The 20,256-nt window shown below is 38.3% G+C and overlaps 1 protein-coding gene across 1 annotated transcript in view; it reads left to right on the top strand.

Moving 5' to 3' along the window:
• Nucleotides 1–20,256, top strand: part of LOC122806050 (complement receptor type 2-like) — a 467,293-nt gene that overhangs the window by 233,045 nt on the left and 213,992 nt on the right. Inside the window, exon 5 of the mRNA XM_044076290.1 lies at nt 1,286–1,363. Coding sequence (XP_043932225.1) covers nt 1,286–1,363 — 78 coding nt within the window. The remainder of the gene's footprint in view (nt 1–1,285; nt 1,364–20,256) is intronic.

Here is a 20,256-nt window from a genome sequence, read left to right as displayed (position 1 = left end):
GTGAGTCATCCCTATCTCATTTTCCACAGAGACTGGGTTTCTTTGAGAATGAATCCTTTCATGCCTAAATAGGTATTACAGTTAGTCTCCCTCATTGTTGGGTTCAGAAAAGAAAACCAAAAGAAAGGCTGCTGCATACCTTGGAGGTCAGCAGACAGCTTGGGTACTATTTTGACACTACAACATTTTTTCTATCTTTGGATCAATTTTTCATCTCTTAAGATAAGAAGAGAACACCAGTGTTAAAATATGCATATTTCCAAATGGTTGTCTAATGCGCTTAATATTTTTTTATACTCACCACAACAAAACGTTTCCAGGTAGAACCTTGTCTTCACCTTTGGCTGCTCAGAAAGGATTGGATTCTAGAAGTATTCTAGAAAAAGAAGCTTGTTCCTCTGTACATACATTTACAAGGCATTACAAGATTGATTGCTTCTCTAGGCCTAGATCAAGCTTTGCTTAGGGCCATTCTCCCACCTTCCAGATGTAGCTAGCTCTGGTAATCTCCCCATATAGCTAAAGCTACTGCAGCAGTGATCAGTATGAAGAACATAGTACACTTGTGTAAGTTGAACTTATCATTCAGACATCTACTGTTGTAGTCACTGCTGTAGTGGCCACTTCCTCCCTCCCTCCACCCCCCTTTTTTTTGGTGAGTATATGCCAGGGTGTGAATATATATTTTTGCTATTCCTAGCATTGTTCATTCAGGGTTCAGAGACCATTTCTCTGTTGGCGGGAAAGCTCTGAAGGGCTTGGCATACAAACCTTTTTTTAAGTCTGCTTGAGCTGACTGGGCACATGGACAATTTTGGGCACACAGGTGCCACGAAGCTTTGGAAGCTGGCTGACTGTTATATCCTTGGCAGGATATAACCCACACAGCTAAGGCTACTGCAGCAGTGATCATTCAAACATGTACTGTTATGGTAAATTTACATACACAACTGTATTTTTCCAGAAGGCTTCAAAAATCCCATACAACACAGAAAGAACTGGGGTAATCCCTCATTTCTGCTTCACAGCTGAGTACTAATTGTCAATGATTTGTGTAGCTGCAGTGTAATTCATAATGGTTTTCATGAAGTTGACTTCCCATTAGAAGGATGGCTACATTAGTGGTAATTATTGATATTGAAACAGGACTCCAGTGGTTTACATTGGGAAGTGGTAGCTAAGTGGTAGTGCTTTCCAGGTGGTCCACAAAGTAATTGGGTTAGAAAGTAAAGGAATATGATGTATCATCTCTGTTTTTTCTTATTGACTTTTTTTTCTATTACAGATGAGGAGGATAAGGAGAAAAAAAAACGTATAATCGGTCTAGCTGTAGGTATACCTCTTGCTGTTATTGTACTTGCAGGTAAGTTCACATTTTAAATTTGTTTAAATAATATTTCAAGTTGTACAATATGTAGTTAAAGTCAAATAACAACATATATACGTGTATAGTAATTTTTTTTGAGTGAACCCACTATGGGCAAGCACTTTATTTCACTGTTGACCAAAACACTGTTTAACTGAATTGCTTTGATACAGGGATAGTAGGCAAACAGAGAGTAACAGAATCAAATAAAGGAGTGCAGATTAAAGGTAGTTATCAGCTGATAGGTTTAATCTTGTGAGTTAAACTTACATTTACAGTTCATTTGTTTGCATGGTCTATTTTGTGACTGCATTGCAGTTTAAAATCCCATATCCTGTGCATTGATTTATTTTCAGCATGTGCTTTATCCTGGTAAGGGCTGTTGGGTCAGCTTAGAGAAATGAGAGTATAACAGGGGACAGTCCTGGATGGGATGCCAGTCATTCTCAAGTTGCACACAGTAACTCCGTGTGTCCTGTAGGCAGTTTGGAGGCTCAGCAGTTCATATTGCTGTGTGCATTTAGGATGTGGCTGGGAGCTGGAGCACCCATCAGAAACCTGCACGATCACAGGGAGGGCATGTAGACTCCACACAGAAAGCAAGTTAATCTGGGAACTGAGCCTGAAAACCAGGAGCTGTAGGCTGACAATGCTAACTGGTGCTGGTGAGCATTTTAAGTGTAAGTATTAAAGCAAGAATGGGCAAAACTGTTAAATATTTGATTTAAAAAAAATGATCTGATGTATTCTCTGTTTGGCTTCAGCCTGTGGTGTATCAGATCAGTTTGATCCAACACCGTCAAAATCCTCTAGACTTAAACTCGTTGGGCTTTGCCTCCCCTACCTGCAATCCCCAGCTGCCCAGCAGATACCTCAGATCAAGTTTGCTACCATTCCAGTCAGCATCTCAATCCATGGCTGTGCTAGAGTGTATCCTTTTTGTGTGGATGTGCTGTTTCTTCCCCTACTTTTTTTAATTTCTCCAAATCGTTTGGGTTTCTAATATTACAACAGGAATGGACCCCAGTCCTACGTCAAAGTACTAATAAAGTTCATGAATTAGTATTGTTTCACTCTTTGATGTCAACCAAAAGGGCTCCTTGCAGCACCCACAACATGCCCAGTAATGACGCCTTCTGCAATTCGTATGAAATTACATGTATTGGTACCATATTTAAATATAATTGTAAACTCTTTTTTTATAACACCCGTTGCTCCTACTACTATTGGAACTATGTGGGTATCTTTCCTCCACATTGCCCTCATTTCTGCTTGAAAATCCTGATATTTTATAACTTTGTGTCTCTCTACACAGTACGCTGTAGTCACTGGGTGTGGCGATTTCACTGATCATTGCTACTCTGGTTTTCTACCATCTATCTTTTGAACTGTTGGTAATGGATGATCCCATGTGATGCAAACTTCATCATTTTCTATAATGCTTTGTGGCTCATGTTTCCAGTGTTTTCAGCCACTTCAGTACCATAATGTTTGCACAATCCCCAGCATGGCAGTCTTGCCACATTACTATGCCTTCCAGTATACAGTCCTTCTGCCATTAGTATGTCGCAACCAGCAACGAGGTGTGCAACTGTTTCCAATTTTGTTTAGAAAAAGTGACATTTGTCTGTTTCTCCCACATGTTCAATGGACTTTGTAGACCAACATGTATGTAGCCCATAATCTTGTGCCACCAATATTAACCTTTCATCTCTTGGCTTGAATTCAACTCTCCTTAACCATTCCTTAATGAGTTAAGGGCAAGGCAGAATAGCAGCGGTGACAGTCACCCTGGAATATCCCCCCCTTTGAATCTGCATTCCTGGGATAATCATTTGTCCTTTATCATGGCTTAATTACAATGTGGTCTGCCACTGTTGCCACTGGTTTGCCACTGTTTCATGGTCACTGTAATGTAGTTGATCAGAGTTGGATGCATCTTGCCCATTTTTAAGCACTCTTTTATCCATGAATGTGGGATACTATCAAATGCTTTTTTATAGTCAATCCATGCCATACTTAGATTCTTCCACTTTTTTACAGTTCTCCACTATGACTTTAACAACAAATAAGCCTGTGTTCCTTTGGACTTTATATTGATTATTTTGTCTTTCTCCTTTGCATAAATATTGGACCATATCAAATTTCTTTCTTTCCCATGTCCATATTTCTTTTTTATACTTTTCAAATATTTCTTGGTTTTGTTTATATTTTTGCACTCCTTAGATGCTTCTTTTTCCAAGCCTATCAAAGTTTCTTGATCTAAGTACTGCTTTTCACAAATCTGTTGTATTAATGAATACAAATTTTCATTTGGAGCTTTTGACAGTTTTTCTTGTGGAAATATTTTTCTTTCCTCTAATTTCTCCCTTAATCATTTTGTATAGCTTGTGTCTGGAAATTCTGGGCTTTTTACATAATAGTAACAATACATAATTTCTTTCTTATCCTCAATAGTCCACTTTATTGTCTTTATGGCTCTTCTTTGGCCTATCAGTTTTTGTGATTTTTGTGGACTGCTACTTCTTTCTTCCCCCTGGGCCTGGCCCCATTGTAGGAATGTTTCCATATTTTGAGGATTCTGCACTATCATTTTTTCCAGTTCTGGCATCAGTGCACCTACCAGAATTGAGAACTTTTTTATCCTGGGTCTTGTGTACCCAGCTATCTCTTAATTTTTGACCTACTTCTGTCCATGGTATATACTATATAAATACAGACTATATATCAGTGTTGCCTTTATGAGATTTTGTAGAAAACAGGTTCCACATCATGAAGGTACTCACCGAGATTTGAGGATGAATTCAAGTTTCAACACTACTCCTCTCCTTTGCTTGCTGACTGTTCATCTCTTCATTTGGACCCCAATGCTACAGCATATCCATTTTGTGTAGATGTGCTGATGTTCTTCATATCACATTGCTGCAGTCATAACCTCTCGGCGGCCTGAATACCAATACCAAAGTGTTGGTCGGTCATAAGTCATAATCAGATCTGAGATCAGCGCCTACGCTGTGGTACTAGCGCATGACCCGGCGCCATATCCTCTGCCCCCTATCCAGATAAGAGGGTGGAAGGATTGGAGGAGTCCTTGGGATTGGAGCATTACCTGATTACAGCTGAAGTTCGGGCTGAAGATTTTCATTATATTCTCCTTATTCTGATTCAGATTGTCCTTCTTCTAGTCCTTCTTTTTTTTTTTGATTTTTTCTTTTTCCTGAACCATGCAGAGAGAGTGGGAAGGTGGGAAGGTCAGGGATTTCAGAGAAAAGAAAGAGGAGATTTTTTTTTTTTTTTAGCACACAGCACAGGCCCCTACCCCTACCCCTGATTTTGTTCAGTTCAGGATGTTTTCTCTGAGCTTCCCTTAATTGATTTTTTGCCTCCCCTGCCCCAAGCCACAGACAGGTATTACAGAGTGCCTGAGGCTCATAAATATTTGTATAAGAGTTCCTATGGAGAGAAAAGAGAGCTTTTGATGGAAAGGGTAAAAAAAAGTATACCCTTTCCACTCTAGCAATGAGGGCTTTGAATTGTCAGTTTCATATATGAAAGTACCAGAATTTTCTCTAAGTCAGTTTGAATCTAAAGTGGATGCTTTTCTTCCCCTACCTTTTAGTGTTATGCTAGATAGTTTAGCTAGGCTTAGATTTGGGGGTGGGGGCATTTCAGATGGAGGGCAGTTCAAGGTTTGTTTTTGCCTTCTGAGGCCAACATTGACATCAGCGTCCTGGAGATGAGGGCTGCTCTCCATGCATTACAGGCCTTTTTTTAGGATGTCCTCCCCAGCACTGTTATTTTGATCCTGACTGACAGTATGTCTTTTGCCTGGTATTTGAAGAAGGGTAGAACAACACATTCTTATCCTCTTTCAAGAGGCCATGAGTGTTTTGCAATGGGCGGTCTCACCTCAACAGTTTGATAGCAATGCGCATTCCAGGGAGGTTCAACATTCTGGCTGATAGTTTGAGCAGGAATATTCATCTTCCTCTCAAGTGGTCTCTGAATCCAAGGATTGTAGCTCGGATCTTCCTCTGCTGGGGCACTCCATGTTGTGACCTCTTTGCTTCCCCACTAACACCAAATGCAATAGCTACTATGCCTCAGTCTGACCTCAGGGGGAAGTCACCCAAGAGACTCTATTTTTGCATTCTTTGCCTCTGGGGTCTTCCATATACATATCATTCAGTTCCCCAATTGTCAAGTTTCTTCAGAAGGCAGTCCATTGCAGAGCAGCTGTGATCCTCATAGCTCCCTTCTGTCCTGATCAGGTGTATTTCCCCTTTCTGTAGCCTGTTTTGCAATACCATCTTTGGATTCTGGATCCATTCTGGATCTAATTTCTCATCCAGCTGTCTGAATCCTCCCAATCTGCAGTCCCTCAAGTCAACCACTTGTTTTTTCCATTTCCCTTGATGGCCAGGCATCCTAAGCTTTCTTTTTTTCTCTCAAAAATGTTTTATTTTTTCAAATACAGTTGAATAAATTCAATAGTACTTGTATATAACATCTTAAATAACTATGTACACTATTTTCATCAGCCTGACACTATAACAGACCTCAGTATATACAATTACTTTATAGGTATAACAATCCAGTTATTAGAGTGTATCTGTTCAGTTATTGAAAAGTGTCAATCAATGATAAGACTTTTTTCCATGGATGGTTAATAAATGGCTTAGGATGAATCCTTAATTCTTTAATTTTAATTTCCAACAATCCTGTGGTCTTCAGTAGGCTGTAGAAGTCTTCCAAAGTCAGTATTGTGTTTGTATTCCAAGTCAGTATTGTGTTTGTATTCCATCTTCTTGTTATACACTTCCTTGAGATTGCAAGTATTGTCCATACTAGATACATATTTGACTCATTCAAATGAGGACCTTTGTACACATTTAATAATACTAGAGCTTTAGATAAGTTAAACGATTCATTAAATAAAGCTTGTAGAAAGTTTTTAATACCATTCCAAAATGGCTTAATTTTAACACAGTCGAAAGAAATGTGATTCTAGTCTGCATTGTGTATTTGCTTACACCTCCAACATATTCCCTTTGTGGAATAATTAATTTTAGTAATTCTATCTGGAGTTGAGTGCTCTCTGCAAGCATTTCCAATTAAAAACTTTCCAGTATTTTGTAAAGGATGTATGTTTTATTGATAATAAAATATTTGATTTACTTTCTTCAGTTAGCTGTAATAAGTGTCCTTTTATTATGTAATTCCAATATGAGGATTTGGGGGTTGTTATGTAATTTATCAATATCTTGTAAAATTTCAAAATACTATTTCCCATGTCATAATCATTATATATGATTTCATATAGGTATTTCATAAGTTTAGGTATTTCTTTAAATGAAGAATTACTAATTATTCTGCATAAATCTTGCGAATACATCAGAATGCTTTGCATAGTTAACCAATCTTTTTGTGGAAGTTTGTATGTTGTTTCTATTTTTTGCATCTCCAGAACTTTTAGTTCTTTAATACATTGAAACCAACAAACAAATTCTTTCTGTTCCCGGGAATTAATTATTTCTCTGTATATTTTATGTGGATAGCTCTTTGTAACTATGAATGGTGTTAAAAAATCAAACCAGATTTTTAAATCTCTATTTGCATTAATAATTTTCCTAAATGGGTCAATGTAATAATTAATCATACGAGTTTTAGTGGGATTAGTTATGTTATATTGCATACTTATACAAAATATGTGCCATGGCAAATTGTTTTTATCTGTTATTTGAAATTGTTTTTGTAAATCAAATTCATTTATTGATATTACAGTTAGTAATTATTTCCAATTTGCAGAATAATTTGGACTTATCCAATCTGAGATTGTTTTAGATATTGATGCTTTTATATATGTTTCTATATCAGGAAAGTTTAATCCTCCCTGTTTTCATGGTCTGATATGATGTATTAAAGCTATTCTGTTTTTCTTTTGGCAAACCATAAAAATTTTATTAGGCATGAGTTTATTTTTTTGAGTATATTCCTTTCTGGTAACAGTTGTGTTGCCAAAGCTATATACAGAATTTTGGGTAGTAAAACCATTTTTATAAACTGTAGTCTATCTTCAAATATTAATATTATTTTGTTCCATTTTTCCACAGAGATTTTAATTGTATTGATGACATTATTGTAGTTTTTTGAGACTAATTCATTATTGCCCTTGCATAACTCAATTCCTAGATATTTTAAAGTAGATTCTTGTTTCCCTATAATGCGATTCCCCTTTGTCTGCAATTCTTTTTTTATTTAAAAATACAAGTTTTGATTTTGATTTATTGAGTCCTGAAGTCCTGTAAAATGTGTCAATTAAAATATCTAATTCTTTTAATGTCTCTTTTGTATTGGATAATGTTAACAATATGTCATCAGCAAAGAGAATTACTTTAGAATTGTATTGTTCATAAATATTTACTTCATCCCAAGCTTTCTGATGTTTTTTGGATGAAGACAAAATATACACAACACAGTCTACTAGGAAAGTGTATTTGAGTAAATGGAGGCATTCTGCCATGTGGGCGGAATCTCGGGGTTTATTTTTCTGCTCCCTTAGTCTGTTCTTTATTTTATTTAATACTGGTTCTACCTTCTCTACAATCAAGGTACAATTGGCAGAAGTATCTAATTTTCATATTGTTAGGGATAATGTTCACTTGGCTGCTCTAAAACTTTCTGTGCCATTTTTCAAAGGAGCATTTCTTGTGCATCCTCCTTTCAGGTTCCCATCCCTCAAGATTTGCCTTTTGTATTGCAAGTCCTTGCAGGACCTCCTTTCAAAAACTATCTGCTACTTCAGACCTGAAGTTGTTATCTTAGAAAACCTTGTTTCTGGTCACTGTTACTTTGGCCAGAAGAATTTCCAGGCTATAAGCTCTAGATTGTTCTTATCTGGTGTTTCACAATGATAGGGTTTTGCTCTGTACCAATCCTTCCTTTCTTCCCAAGGTAGTTTTTGAGAGTAACTTGAATAGTTTTGTTCACCTTCCTGTATTATTTCCTAATTTCTAAACAAGGGTTAATATTTGCTGCATTGCTTGGATGTGCAAAGATAATTGAGATTTTACCCGGACAGGACAAAAGCCTTTATAAAATCCATCCAGCTGTTTATTTCATTTTCAAAGTCTAGATTGAGCAGACCTATGTCTAACGTGATATTATCTAAGTGGTTATTTGACTGCATTTCCTTTACTTATATGTTGAGAGGCAAGACTTTGAGTGGAAAACCCAAGGATCATTCTACTAGAGCAATATCTTCTTCTATGGCATTCTTTTCTAGAACTCCCTTGGATGATGTTTGTGCAGTAGCTACTTGAGTGGGCCATCACACCTGCATTTCTCACTACAGGCTGGACATTTCACTGTAGGTCTAGGACTGGCTTTGGCTCCATTGTGTTGTGGAATATTCTTCCGTAGATCCTCCCATGAATTTTTCCATGTTCAGGGACTCTGGCCCACATATTGAAGTCAGACAGAGAAGATAAGATTGACTATGAAAGTTATGTACTTCCAATAATTATAGATCCATTTTGTCTTCATACCTCCCAACTGTACCAAATTACTCATTTTTTTACCAAATTTTGGGGTCCAAATAATGGGGTGCCATGATTCCTGAGGGCACCCATTAATTTCTGATTTCCCGCTGTTTTATTTTAAATGTTATTTTATTTCCTGGCTTTTGAGCTGATGTCATCATGTGCATGATGACGTCCACTCCGTGAAACAGAAACAGCCTGTTGGAATTGAGCTGAAGAGTTCAACATGCATGTATTTCCAGCTGCTAAGCTCTTTCCATATCCTTAGCAGGAATTGGGATGCAAGGGTGGATATCTGTGCTAGACATGCTGCTGCCTAGAAAGGGTGTGTGTGCCTACAGGAGGCATGGATGAAGGTGCCTGACATTTTCATATGCAGAGGTGTAGGCAAGGCTGGATATGCTGCTGTTTTCATTCATTACAATGCAGAGGGTGTGTGGGTATGCTGAATGAGCTGCCGTTTTCATTCATTGGAAGGTAGGGGGTGTTCGTAAGAAGAGCTGCCATTTTCATTCATGAGAATGTGTGTGTGTGTGTGTGTGTGTGTGTGTGTGTGTGTGTGTGTGTGTGTGTGTGTGTGTGTGTGTGTGTGTGTGTGTGTGTGATGCCCCAGGTGAATATACCTGGTGGCTAGAGGAGATGTTTGGGCTCAAACCTTGTACCTTGGGTACAGGTAACAAGAGGGTAAAGTCCCCACCACCACTTGTGAAAGCTTTACAGATTTATGCTTCATATTTTTGTTCTGTTCCTCATAAAAATCTGTGGTGGATTTTTGGGGCAAATCAGTGAAGGACTGAATTCACTAAATAATGACAGGCATTTGAATTTCACACTTCATATTCTTCATAAAGTACATGTAACACAAAACCTTTTATTCTAGCAATTTTCTAAGTTTATAAGATCAGTATTTGAAATTTGACCCTAATTATGGGGCTGTATTCCCCCATTATTGGCTTTGTTCAGTTTTTTTTGTGGTAGAAGGTTGAGAGCTGTAGTGAGAAGTGAGAACTGAATTCTGTAGTCCAACATTATTGGCTTTGTCCAAGTATTTTGTGCTAAGAGGTTGAGAGCTATGTATGCTGAGAACTGAATTCACTAAATGATAGCCATTTAAGTTTCAGTCTTCCTATTGTTCAGGAAACTGCTGATTTGGCATAGTGGTGTGTTACTCTGATTGTAATGCACATGATCCTGGGTTCAAGACTTTGCAGTGAAACACATGGTGGTAACACAACATTTTATTCTAGCAACTTTCCAAAATTATACAAGCAATGTTTAAAATGTGTCCCTGGTTTTTGGGCTTTTGTCCCCCCCCCCCCCCATATTTTTGGCTTTCTCCAGATTTCTTGTGCTGCAGAATTGAGAGATACAGTCAAGTGTCAAGTGGATTTTACAAGGAGCTGAGAGCTTCAGGGAATGAGAAGCTTAGTGTTGTTTATGCTGAGTCTGCTTGCATTGTTAATAGCATAACAGGCTAAATACTTGTTTTTGATGCAGAAGGCTGTGGGTTCTACTCCCCACAGTATGCAGATGCATTGCTGATACTGTACTGTGTTGTACTTTTAAAGGGGATGGATGTAACAAGTCAAGGGTATAGTTACAGATACAACAGAATTGAGAAAATGTCATGCACAAGGGCATTTGTACCTCACTGGAAAGAGCAAAAAAGATCATTAACCCAAATTCAGGAACAGAAAATCATAATTATTATGTTCTGTGCTGCATTATAAGAAAAATATTTTTAAATGAGTACAGTACATTTTCCAGCATTCCACATAAAACACATATTTTTCCATTGCAGACAGTGGAGAAGCAAGAGTGGCCAGTTAACAGCACCTGGATTACAATGATAGTTTTGATGCTTCAGGATGAATGTAGGAAAGGGTCTGTCAGTACTTGGACTAAAAATTAGAAGTCTTAAAACATGCAGTTCATATAGTTTATTTTGTTGTGCATTTACAGCTATTGAGTTGGTCTGATAACACAAATCAGAGTAAGTCAAGCAAAAACTGAAATTGAAAATAATATATATATATATATATATATATATATATATATATATATATATATTAAATGTGTGTGTGTGTGTGTGGAAGTAGACTTTTATGATTGAAATGTTCTGAACTGGGCAGTTTTGTCATTATTGGTTTATGCATTTTGTTTCATTGCCTACTGGAAAAATGTTCAAACAATAAATTTAAAATGTGCTCTAAGTCTAACAAGTGTGCTGTATTATACAAATAATATAATTTAATACAGTCAGAAAGGTGTATCAAAGAATGCATGTATGTTTCTTGTTTTGTGTGCAAGGGGCCTATGATTTGAAACCAGCCCAAAGGTAATCTTTATCCACCACGGGCCACTGTGGCCAGATGCATTTTCTTTAGATGTGGTGTGGGTTTCAGTACTGTTTCAATGAATGAGAGAAGTTTTAATGCTAAGTCTATTTTCATTGTGAGACAGTATTGCTTTGTTCAGCAGATGTCTATTAGTGTTTGTGCATTATGCTATAAAATGTAAAAATAAAATTCAAGTAATCATTGTAGAAGTAATTTAAGCAATATGCGCATTAGTGTTTATGATAAATGGGGCGAAATAACCAGGTAATGGGACATTGGAATATCTGCAGAGGGACTCTGGTGCCATATTTTGGTTGTATGTTCTTCAGTTTGCGTTTGAAAGTTGGTATCCCACAATTCCAGTGGAGTGGGTGGGATTACATAATTATGTATGCAAATTTTGTTAATCAGCGTACCAGATTTGTACCTATTTTTCATGGGCCTTGTCCAGATTTTTGATGTTTCCAGGTTGACAGGTATGGTTGTCTTGTCTCTGTGTGGTTCAACTTTCCTCCTCCTGCCCATGTTTTGCTATTTATTTATGTATGTATATTTCGACTCGTCTCTGTGCCCAAGATGGAATGGGGCAGGCTCAGTTTTTTTTTCTTATAACCCTTGGTCCTCCTCCATTATGTGAGTAAGGTAATTTAGAGCTAGATTAAGGTGGGGTGCGGGGGATTGTGGGTAGGGGAGGTGGAGCCCAGCAAGTTGAAGTGTAGAAGATTTGACTGGTGTCTGACTCTGATCCAGTAATCCATACGCTGAACTAGACTGAGACAGATAACACACATTGTTATGGTAAGTGCATAACTTGCCTTTTTTGCTATTAAAGGCATGTTGGTTGTTACAAATACTAAGAGCAAGGAACAGGAAACCCATCTTGTGTTAGCTCATTTTTTTTCCACTAACAGCGTAGTAGTTGCTACACTTCAGAGCAAGTAAATATAATTGAGAAGTAGGAATTTTTCCTCTCTTGTATTCTTTTCTGTCATACAAATTTGAATTTCTACTTTCAGAAATGGATCAGGTTAATGAATCCCTTTGTTTGTCTACACAATTTTATTTATTTATAGACATTTGATTACCAGGAGAGAGACTGGGTAAGGTGCCCATTTTCGGAGAAGGCCTGTGGAGAAAAGCTAATAAGTATTACAAAATATTTTAAGAAAAATAATTTTACAAATTTTAAAAACAATACAATAAAAATAAAACTGCAGTTTAAGTTTAAACAATTATACCATATTGGACATAATGTGACTATATTAGTTAAGAACGGATACAACTTATAGGACAATGATTTAATATTTAGGGAAGTTTTAGCCAGTTTAAAGAAATTAAAGGCACATTAGTATAGTACAAACAGGAACTAATATGAAGCAAGAGAAAACAGGGTTGTTGCATATTTAAATATTCAAGGAAGGGAAATTGATTGAAGTAAGGAAATGAGTGAAGAGGGAATAAAGAGGTGTAAGGTATAAACAGGCACTTGTTCGTATTTAGAGTTACAGTTTATGCTGGGGTTGAGGGAGGATATTGACCTGATGGATACAGGTCAGATATTCCAGGCCATAACATGATACGAGTATAGACCATGTCTAGCAGATTTTTGGAGAGAAATTACCTTTGGGTCATTGGATCGTAATGACCAAGTGGAAACATAATTGTGTAGAATGGTGTTTAGCACTGGACAAGAAGGTGGATGCTGGATAATTTTATAGGTGGTGAAAAACTGAGTATATACTAGTTGATGAGGTAATTCTAACCAATTTAGGCTTTTTAGTGATACAGTAGTGGATTCTGAAGGGGGGGTACGTGCTGCAAATTTAGGCACTTTATTATAGCATTGTTCATATGTTGCTTTTTATGATGGATGGAGGATAGTAAGGATGAAAGTGCCATAAAGTAATGAGGGGAGGAGGGTTAGTAATGGCAATAATAGTTTTAGTTGGGTTGGTGAGAGAGTCTTGCTCTGTCAAGCATTTCTAGTTTTTAGTGACTTTTTTAATCCCTTTTGTATATGCTGATCAAATTAAACATTATTATCTATCATCCCTAATTATTTATGAGAAGTGATTTCAATGGTTGCATTAAGAGAGAGGACTTTAATTTTTTTTCATGGGGAGACATTTGGGGGCAAGGTTTTTTTTAGTGGAGAAAAAGCTAGTTACAAAGCTTCAATGGCTGTTAAAGCTTCTCTAGTAATGTTTGGAGATGTGCATATGATAGTGGAGTCCTCTGCATATTGTGTTAGAGAGACCTGATGTGTGGAACGTTGGTGAGAATGTTAGGGGAGGGGACCAAGGATAGAGCCTTGTGTTACACTGTTAGTTACTGGGGGAAGTGTTACTGACTTATGCTTATTGGACAAGTAGCTTTAGAACCATAGAAGGTTGAGCTGAGATACACCTAGTGAGGACATGAAGTTTGCTGCAACAAACTGTGTTGAAGGGTTTAGACAAGTCTAGAAGTAAGGAGACTAGTTTCCCATTATCTCATGCTTTGTTGATAGTATCTATAAAGGTTAGAAGTGCAATGTTACTACTATGGGTGGGACAGAAGCTATGTTGTGTGAGGGATAGGAGTTCTTCCTGCAGGATATAATTTAGCAATTGTTTCTGGGTACTTTTTTCAGGTAGTTTGGAGAGTGGGATACGATTGCTATATGTCTGAAGTTAGTGATGTCTTTTGAATTTGAATTTCCTTTGTTTAGAGGGATAATGTGTGATTTTTTTCCAGAGAGGGGAAACATGAGATTCCTAGGTTGACCTATTGTAAGGACTGAGAGAGGCTAGGCAATTCTACTGCTGCTATCTTAAGGTACTCTGTCGGAAAGTCATCAGCTGAAGAAGTCCAAGTTTGAGTTTTGTATAGGATGCGGGCACAGTTGTGAAGGTGAAAGTGGATGTAGTGACATAGCTGTTGGGCAGATTTGCAGTTAGATGTTGTGTAAGTCCTTGGTTAGGGACTCTATACTGTGTATGAAATATGAGTTGAATTTCATTGCAGTTTTGAGTGGTGAGGTACTGGTAGAAGAGTTAGGTTGAATTTTTGGCCAGGATGTAATATTTGTTTAATAGTTGGCAAGAATTATTTATAGTGCTTTTTACTGTCCTGAAAGTTGTACTATATTTCTTGTCTTCATTTATTTACTGTTGTATGGTTGTGGAGCATTCTGAGCATTGAGATGTTATGGTGTTTTATATTTTTACCATTCTTTCAACACTGTTACTCTATCCTGCATTAGAATTTTACTCTTTTTTTTTCTTTTTTCTTTGGATAGTTAAATTGCCTTATTTTTCAGAATTCTAGGAGGTGCAAGGCTATTCAGGATGTTTAGTAAAGTTGTATTAAATTAATTTAGAGCATTATCTTTGAGAGGATTTCTAGGAAGTTTCCAGATAAAAGATGATGGGGTAGTAATAAATATTTCTGAATTAAACTTGGGCAGGCTGTGTGTTTCATAAACATGCTGTTTGAGTGGATGTGTGAAATGTGTGGTTGTAATAGATTGGGAAGTGGTTACTGAAAGTCTGATGCTGTACCTGTTGGTTGCAAGGTGGTCACTGAGAGAGTCTGATATTACACCTGTGGTTGTGAATTTGCTAGAGTCTGATCCAGTCTGATAAGGAAGTTGATGCCTTGCTGTAATGGGTGGAGCTATTAATTGTGTGAAACTGTAGAAGTTTGTGCTAGATGTAGGGGAGTTAGAGGGCATTTCCAACTAGCTGGTGTTGACATCACCTAGTAGTATTTTTTTCATGACCAAATCATTATTTAATTTGCTTAGTCAGGGACAGTAGGCAAACAGAGTGACAGAATCAAACCAAGAATTACAGAATGAAGAAATGATGGCAACTCATAGGTTTAATCCTGTGAGTTAAGCTAACATATGTAGGAAAGCTTCCAGTGTAACAGTATTGTTGGCACGAGGGATGTGAAAGACCGTAATATTTTTTTTTTCAGGAAAGTAATAAGAAGCTTTGCTGAACTGAATTTTTGTGTTGGTTTGTTGTAGGGGTAAATGTGGTGGTACTTGGGAAATATTAGAGCAATACCACCACCTTTCCATTTTATATTGTCAATTACGGGTGATGTTGCTAGGGGTGTAAAGTCAAAGAGCAGTTCTGAGGAATTGTTACATTTCTCACACTTTAGTACACTTAAATGCTGAACTGTTTCCACTGTGGTAGTACTTGGATTGTGTTTGCTAGTTTTACAGGACAGTAGTATCAAGTTTGTGTGGTTTCACTGCAATTGAGCTCTAAAAACAGCATTTTTACACTGTGTTTTTTCTGACTGCACTCTTGTGGCAGAAGTGTGCTGTAGCAAACCTGTCTGAGTTGGAAGCTGCTGGCTGAAAGCTTATTGTGTGTTTTCCTGATTGATCTGTGTTGTATAGAATCAGAAAAGTAGGCTTTACAAGTCCATTGCTTGTGCTAGGCTGCTCTCCACACAGTGGGAGTTAGCAGTGCCCTGAGTAGATAAACTCCCTCTGGATAAAATTTTTCTTTAGAATAACTCTCTGAAACCTTTCCTAGTCCCCATGCTGGTCTAGGAGTATCTGAGTTGTGTACAGAACAGCATCACTTTGTTGAACAGCTGTGGTTTACACTGAGTGCAGCACCCATTCTTTGTCTGTGTGCCATCATTCACGGTTCAGTTAAAATCTCCCGACATTTCTTCCTGGTTAAACCCATAGTAAAAATCCTGAAACCATGAATAGGCACTTTCTTGATATCTCTGTGGCCAACCTGGTAGACATGGGCATCCTGAGGCAATGTAGCAATTGCCTCATATATACTGGCAACCACTTAATCCTGAAACAAATGCAGTATGTGAGAGATGTGGTTAACGTATGAAAATTGAGACATGACTCTCACATATTGACAAATCAAATGACAGGTTGTCAGCACACACATCATTTCCCTTACTAAACAAATTCTCAACAAATAAACCCACATATGCAGAGGTACTGACAAGCAACTTACCAAAACTTCAGAGGTCTCCTGTACTGTACCCTCAGAAACCACATGCAAACAAAACCAAGTCATCACCAATGTCTCCACAAAAATACACATCACGCTGTCTCCACAGGCAAGCCCATAAGGCGAAACATCACACAGTCAAACATCCTGGTCATAGGAGACTCCATCGTGAGGCACACAGACCCCCCCCCCCACTAGGTTGGATAAAGAGAGGGTTGGTCAGTTCCTTGTCAGGGGCCATGATTCGCCAGATCATGCAAGTACTCAGATCACTTAACCACAAGTACCTGTATGACAAGTATCGGTATATAAACTCACATATGCTGAGGCTCTTAAATATAATCTACCCAAACCTCAAAAACATCATGTATGCTGCCCGGGACACATACAGTTACATCTCACAATGTCTCAACCTCAAGGCCCATAAGGCAGACTGTCACACAACCCAATATATTGGTCATTGGAGATGCTATTGTGAGACACCCTGATGCTCCCCTCACCAGTTTGAGCAAGGAGGCAGTCAGTCAGTTGCCTGTCAGTGGCAATGATCTGCCACAGATCACACGTGCACAAAGGACATTGGGCCATAAATTCTGGTATGATTTTGGCACAGTCCGTATAGGTGTTAATGATCTGAGACATACCTCCCTGGACTATATGAAGAGAGACCTGACAGAGCTTTTCAAATCATGTCCCAGCAAATATGAGCCTAGCATTAAGCAGCATTCTACCTTCTCCAAGGATGATACCACAATATAAACAGAAGATAATTGGTTTTATCAATTGGCTTACTTACTATTGTCATTCTAAGGGGGTCCAGTATTCATTGGTTTGGGAGAACACGATCAACAGACCATACTGCTTTGCCAAGGATGGTGTGCATCTGTCCCCTGTAGTCTTTTGGATATTGGCCAAAACATTATCCTCCCCTGGGTTGGTGTTTGTTAGGCAATGCCAGTCTGATAAACCTTCCAACATAGTAAATCCTATGCAGAATACACTTAAGATGTTGGTACTGAATGCTGGGAGTCTCAACAAGAACCTCCACTCCACAGAAGCACACCATATCCTGGAGGGTGTTGATGTCTGTGTTGTTACTGAGACATGGTTTAAAGCTATGGAAGGCACCCCAGTAATCCAAGGCTATTTATTTTATTTGCATTTGTTAATCGGGTTGGTCTGGCTGGGCAGATGCCTTTTTTCAGCAGAGACCCGAGGAGAAAAGCTCCAGTACAAAAATGCATTTGTTACAATGAAGTATATAATTAAGCAAACAAACATAGACATAAAGATGTGTTATACCTAAACAAATAAAGATTCTTGTTATACAATGTTTGAAAGTGAATAAACAATCTTAAATACAAAAATTGGATGCCATACAATATCAGATTAGAGTCATGGCAGGTATGGGCATATATGTGACAGGAGGGAGAGATAGGGACGTAGAAATATCAAGTATCGGATGGAATCTAGTAGGAGATAAATTTGATAGAGAAATAAAAGGGAAGTACAAAAAGGATGCATATAATGTAAGAAATAGGGTCACAAGAGGGATAGATATAGAAACAGAAATGAAGTACAAGTAGGAATGTAAGAAAATAGGGAAAGTGAAAGAGGGGGAGGCTAAGGCAGAGGAGGTAGAGATTCAAGTAGGATCTTTACAGGGGCACGTCCAGGAGTTAAGCAGATATTCCTTTAAAGTAAGTTTGAAGTTGCTAGAATTTTGAATTGATTTGATGTAAAGAGGAAGTTTGTTCCAAGAAGTGGTAACAGAGTAACTAGAGAGACTTTTCTTATGGATTTATTAGGTTTGGAAATTTGAAGGAGGGTTTAGTCAGAGTTATGAAGTTCTCAGTTAGGGACATAAGGGGAGATGAGGTTTGCCAGTGAAGGACAGGCTAAGGGTTGGTGGAGGGTGGAATGTGTTACATGAAGCTGAGGCAGAAGGAGTTGATTTTGGAATTCTAGCCAGTGGAGTTTTTTAAGGAGAGGCAGTGATGTGAGCAATAGAGGAGATTAGTGGCAAATCTAGCTATTTTGCTGTATGTAATTTCGAGTTTGGTTACTAACCTCCGAAAAATATGTCAAATGTGATAGAGGCGGCATGTAGTAGGGTAGGTAGAAAGTAGGCTTGAGCTAGGGACAATTTAGATTCTTGTGTTAGGAATTGTTTTATTTCTGTAAAGCAATCCTAGTTTTTGGTGTGTCTTTTTGACACAATTATTGATGTGGGTGTCAAGTTTAAGTTCATCGTCTATGTAAACCCTGAGAAGTTTAATGTGAATTTTGACCTTAATAGTTGTATTGTTTAGTGAATAGACAGAGAAGGTTGATTTCAGGTGTTGGAGGAGTTTGGGGAGGAAGAGAAGTAGTTTAGTCTTATTGGGGTTAAGTAGGAGTTGGTTGGATGTGAGCCATATTTCAGCTGAGTGCATGGTGTGTAGCTGGGGTACATTGTCAGAGGTAGTGTTAATGGTGGAGTCATTTGCATATTGCATGAGTGTGGAGTGGAGGCAGGACTGGAAGAGATTATTAGTAAATATGTTAAATGGCCTTGGGGACACCAGTTTGAACAGGAAGGAATGGAGAAGTGACAGAGAGTCATTTGAAAGATTTAGTTCTATTTGATAGGTACGAAGAGAACCAGTTGAGGGTAGAGGTAAAGATATTGAAGGAAGCAAATTTGGAGAGAAGGAGGTTGTGAGACGTATTATCAAAAGCCTTAGAGAGGTCAAGGAAAAGGCATGGCACTAATTTGTTGTTATTAAGAGATATACAGATTGAGTGAGTAAAGGTTAGTAATGCGGTAGTTGTGCTATGATGAGTAGGGAAACCATGTTGTGTTGAGGTGAGAAGATTTTAATGAACGAGATGAGAAATTAGCTGTTTGTGTATACAGTTTTCAATAATCTTAGAAAGAAGGGATAGAATAGCTCATCATCATCAGCCCCTTTTTCCCATTTTTTTCTACATGGGGTCGAGGTATCATGTTAACTATCGCCAACTCTCAAGATTCAGTGCCACACTCTTGCCTTCTTCAACACTCATGCCTGACTGTCACAGATCTTCTTTCACACAATCCATCCACCTCTTTGCTGAACATCCTCACTTCCTCTTACCTTTATCCTGTCTGTCCCAAATCTTCCTTACCAGATTGTCTTCTGCTTTTCTACATGTGTCCAAACCACCGTAATCTGTTCTCTTTAATCTTTTCCGCAGTTGGAGCTACTTTGGCTTCTGCTCTTATGTCCTCATTTCTTCGCCTGTCCCACAGTGTGCATCCTACCACTCTTCTCAGGCAATTCATTTCCATCACCTCTAACATCTTCAACTTTCCTGCCTTTACTGCCCAGGTTTCTGTACCATACAGTAGTGCTGGTCACACCACTGTCTTGTACACCTTACTTTTCAGCTTCTTTGGCATTCTTCTGTCATAAACTACACCTGATATTCTATGACAGTTGGCTGCATCCCCTCTGATTCTTGCTTTGACCTCTTCATTCAGACTACCCTTTTCCTCAACCACCCCTCCCAGATACTTGAAGCTGTTTGCCTGTTCCACTATCTTCCCTTCTATCTCTATTCTCAGCTTCTTCTGATTTGCCCAGTTTGCTGCCATTGCCACCATCTTGCTTAGTTTCATCCCATGTGCCTTCAGATTTTCATTCCATTCTTCTATCCTTTGCTGAAGTTCTAACTCAGAGTCTGCCTGTACTGCCACATTGTCTGCATACTGCAGTATTATTGATCTGTCCCCTCCAACCTGTTTGCTAATGTAGTCCATCACCAGTATGAATAGCAGTGGGCTCAGAGCTGAACCCTGATGTACACCCACTCCCACTGGGAACCCCTTTGTTAGGCCAAACACTGCTCATACTTAAGTCACTGGGTCCTTGCATGTAGCCTGCACTAATTCTACCAATGTTTCTGGGACTTCAAACCACGACAGTACTGCCCAGATTAGCTTTCTTGGGACCTTGTCATATGTTTTATCCAAGTCTAGGAATGCCCAGTTGGACTCTCTC

The sequence above is a fragment of the Protopterus annectens genome, chromosome 7.part0 (assembly GCF_019279795.1).
Source record: "Protopterus annectens isolate FY-2018-M chromosome 7.part0, PAN1.0, whole genome shotgun sequence".
NCBI classification, from domain to species: Eukaryota; Metazoa; Chordata; order Ceratodontiformes; family Protopteridae; genus Protopterus; species Protopterus annectens.
Note: the sequence above shows the minus strand (reverse complement) of the source record. Positions and strands in the feature narration are given on the sequence as shown.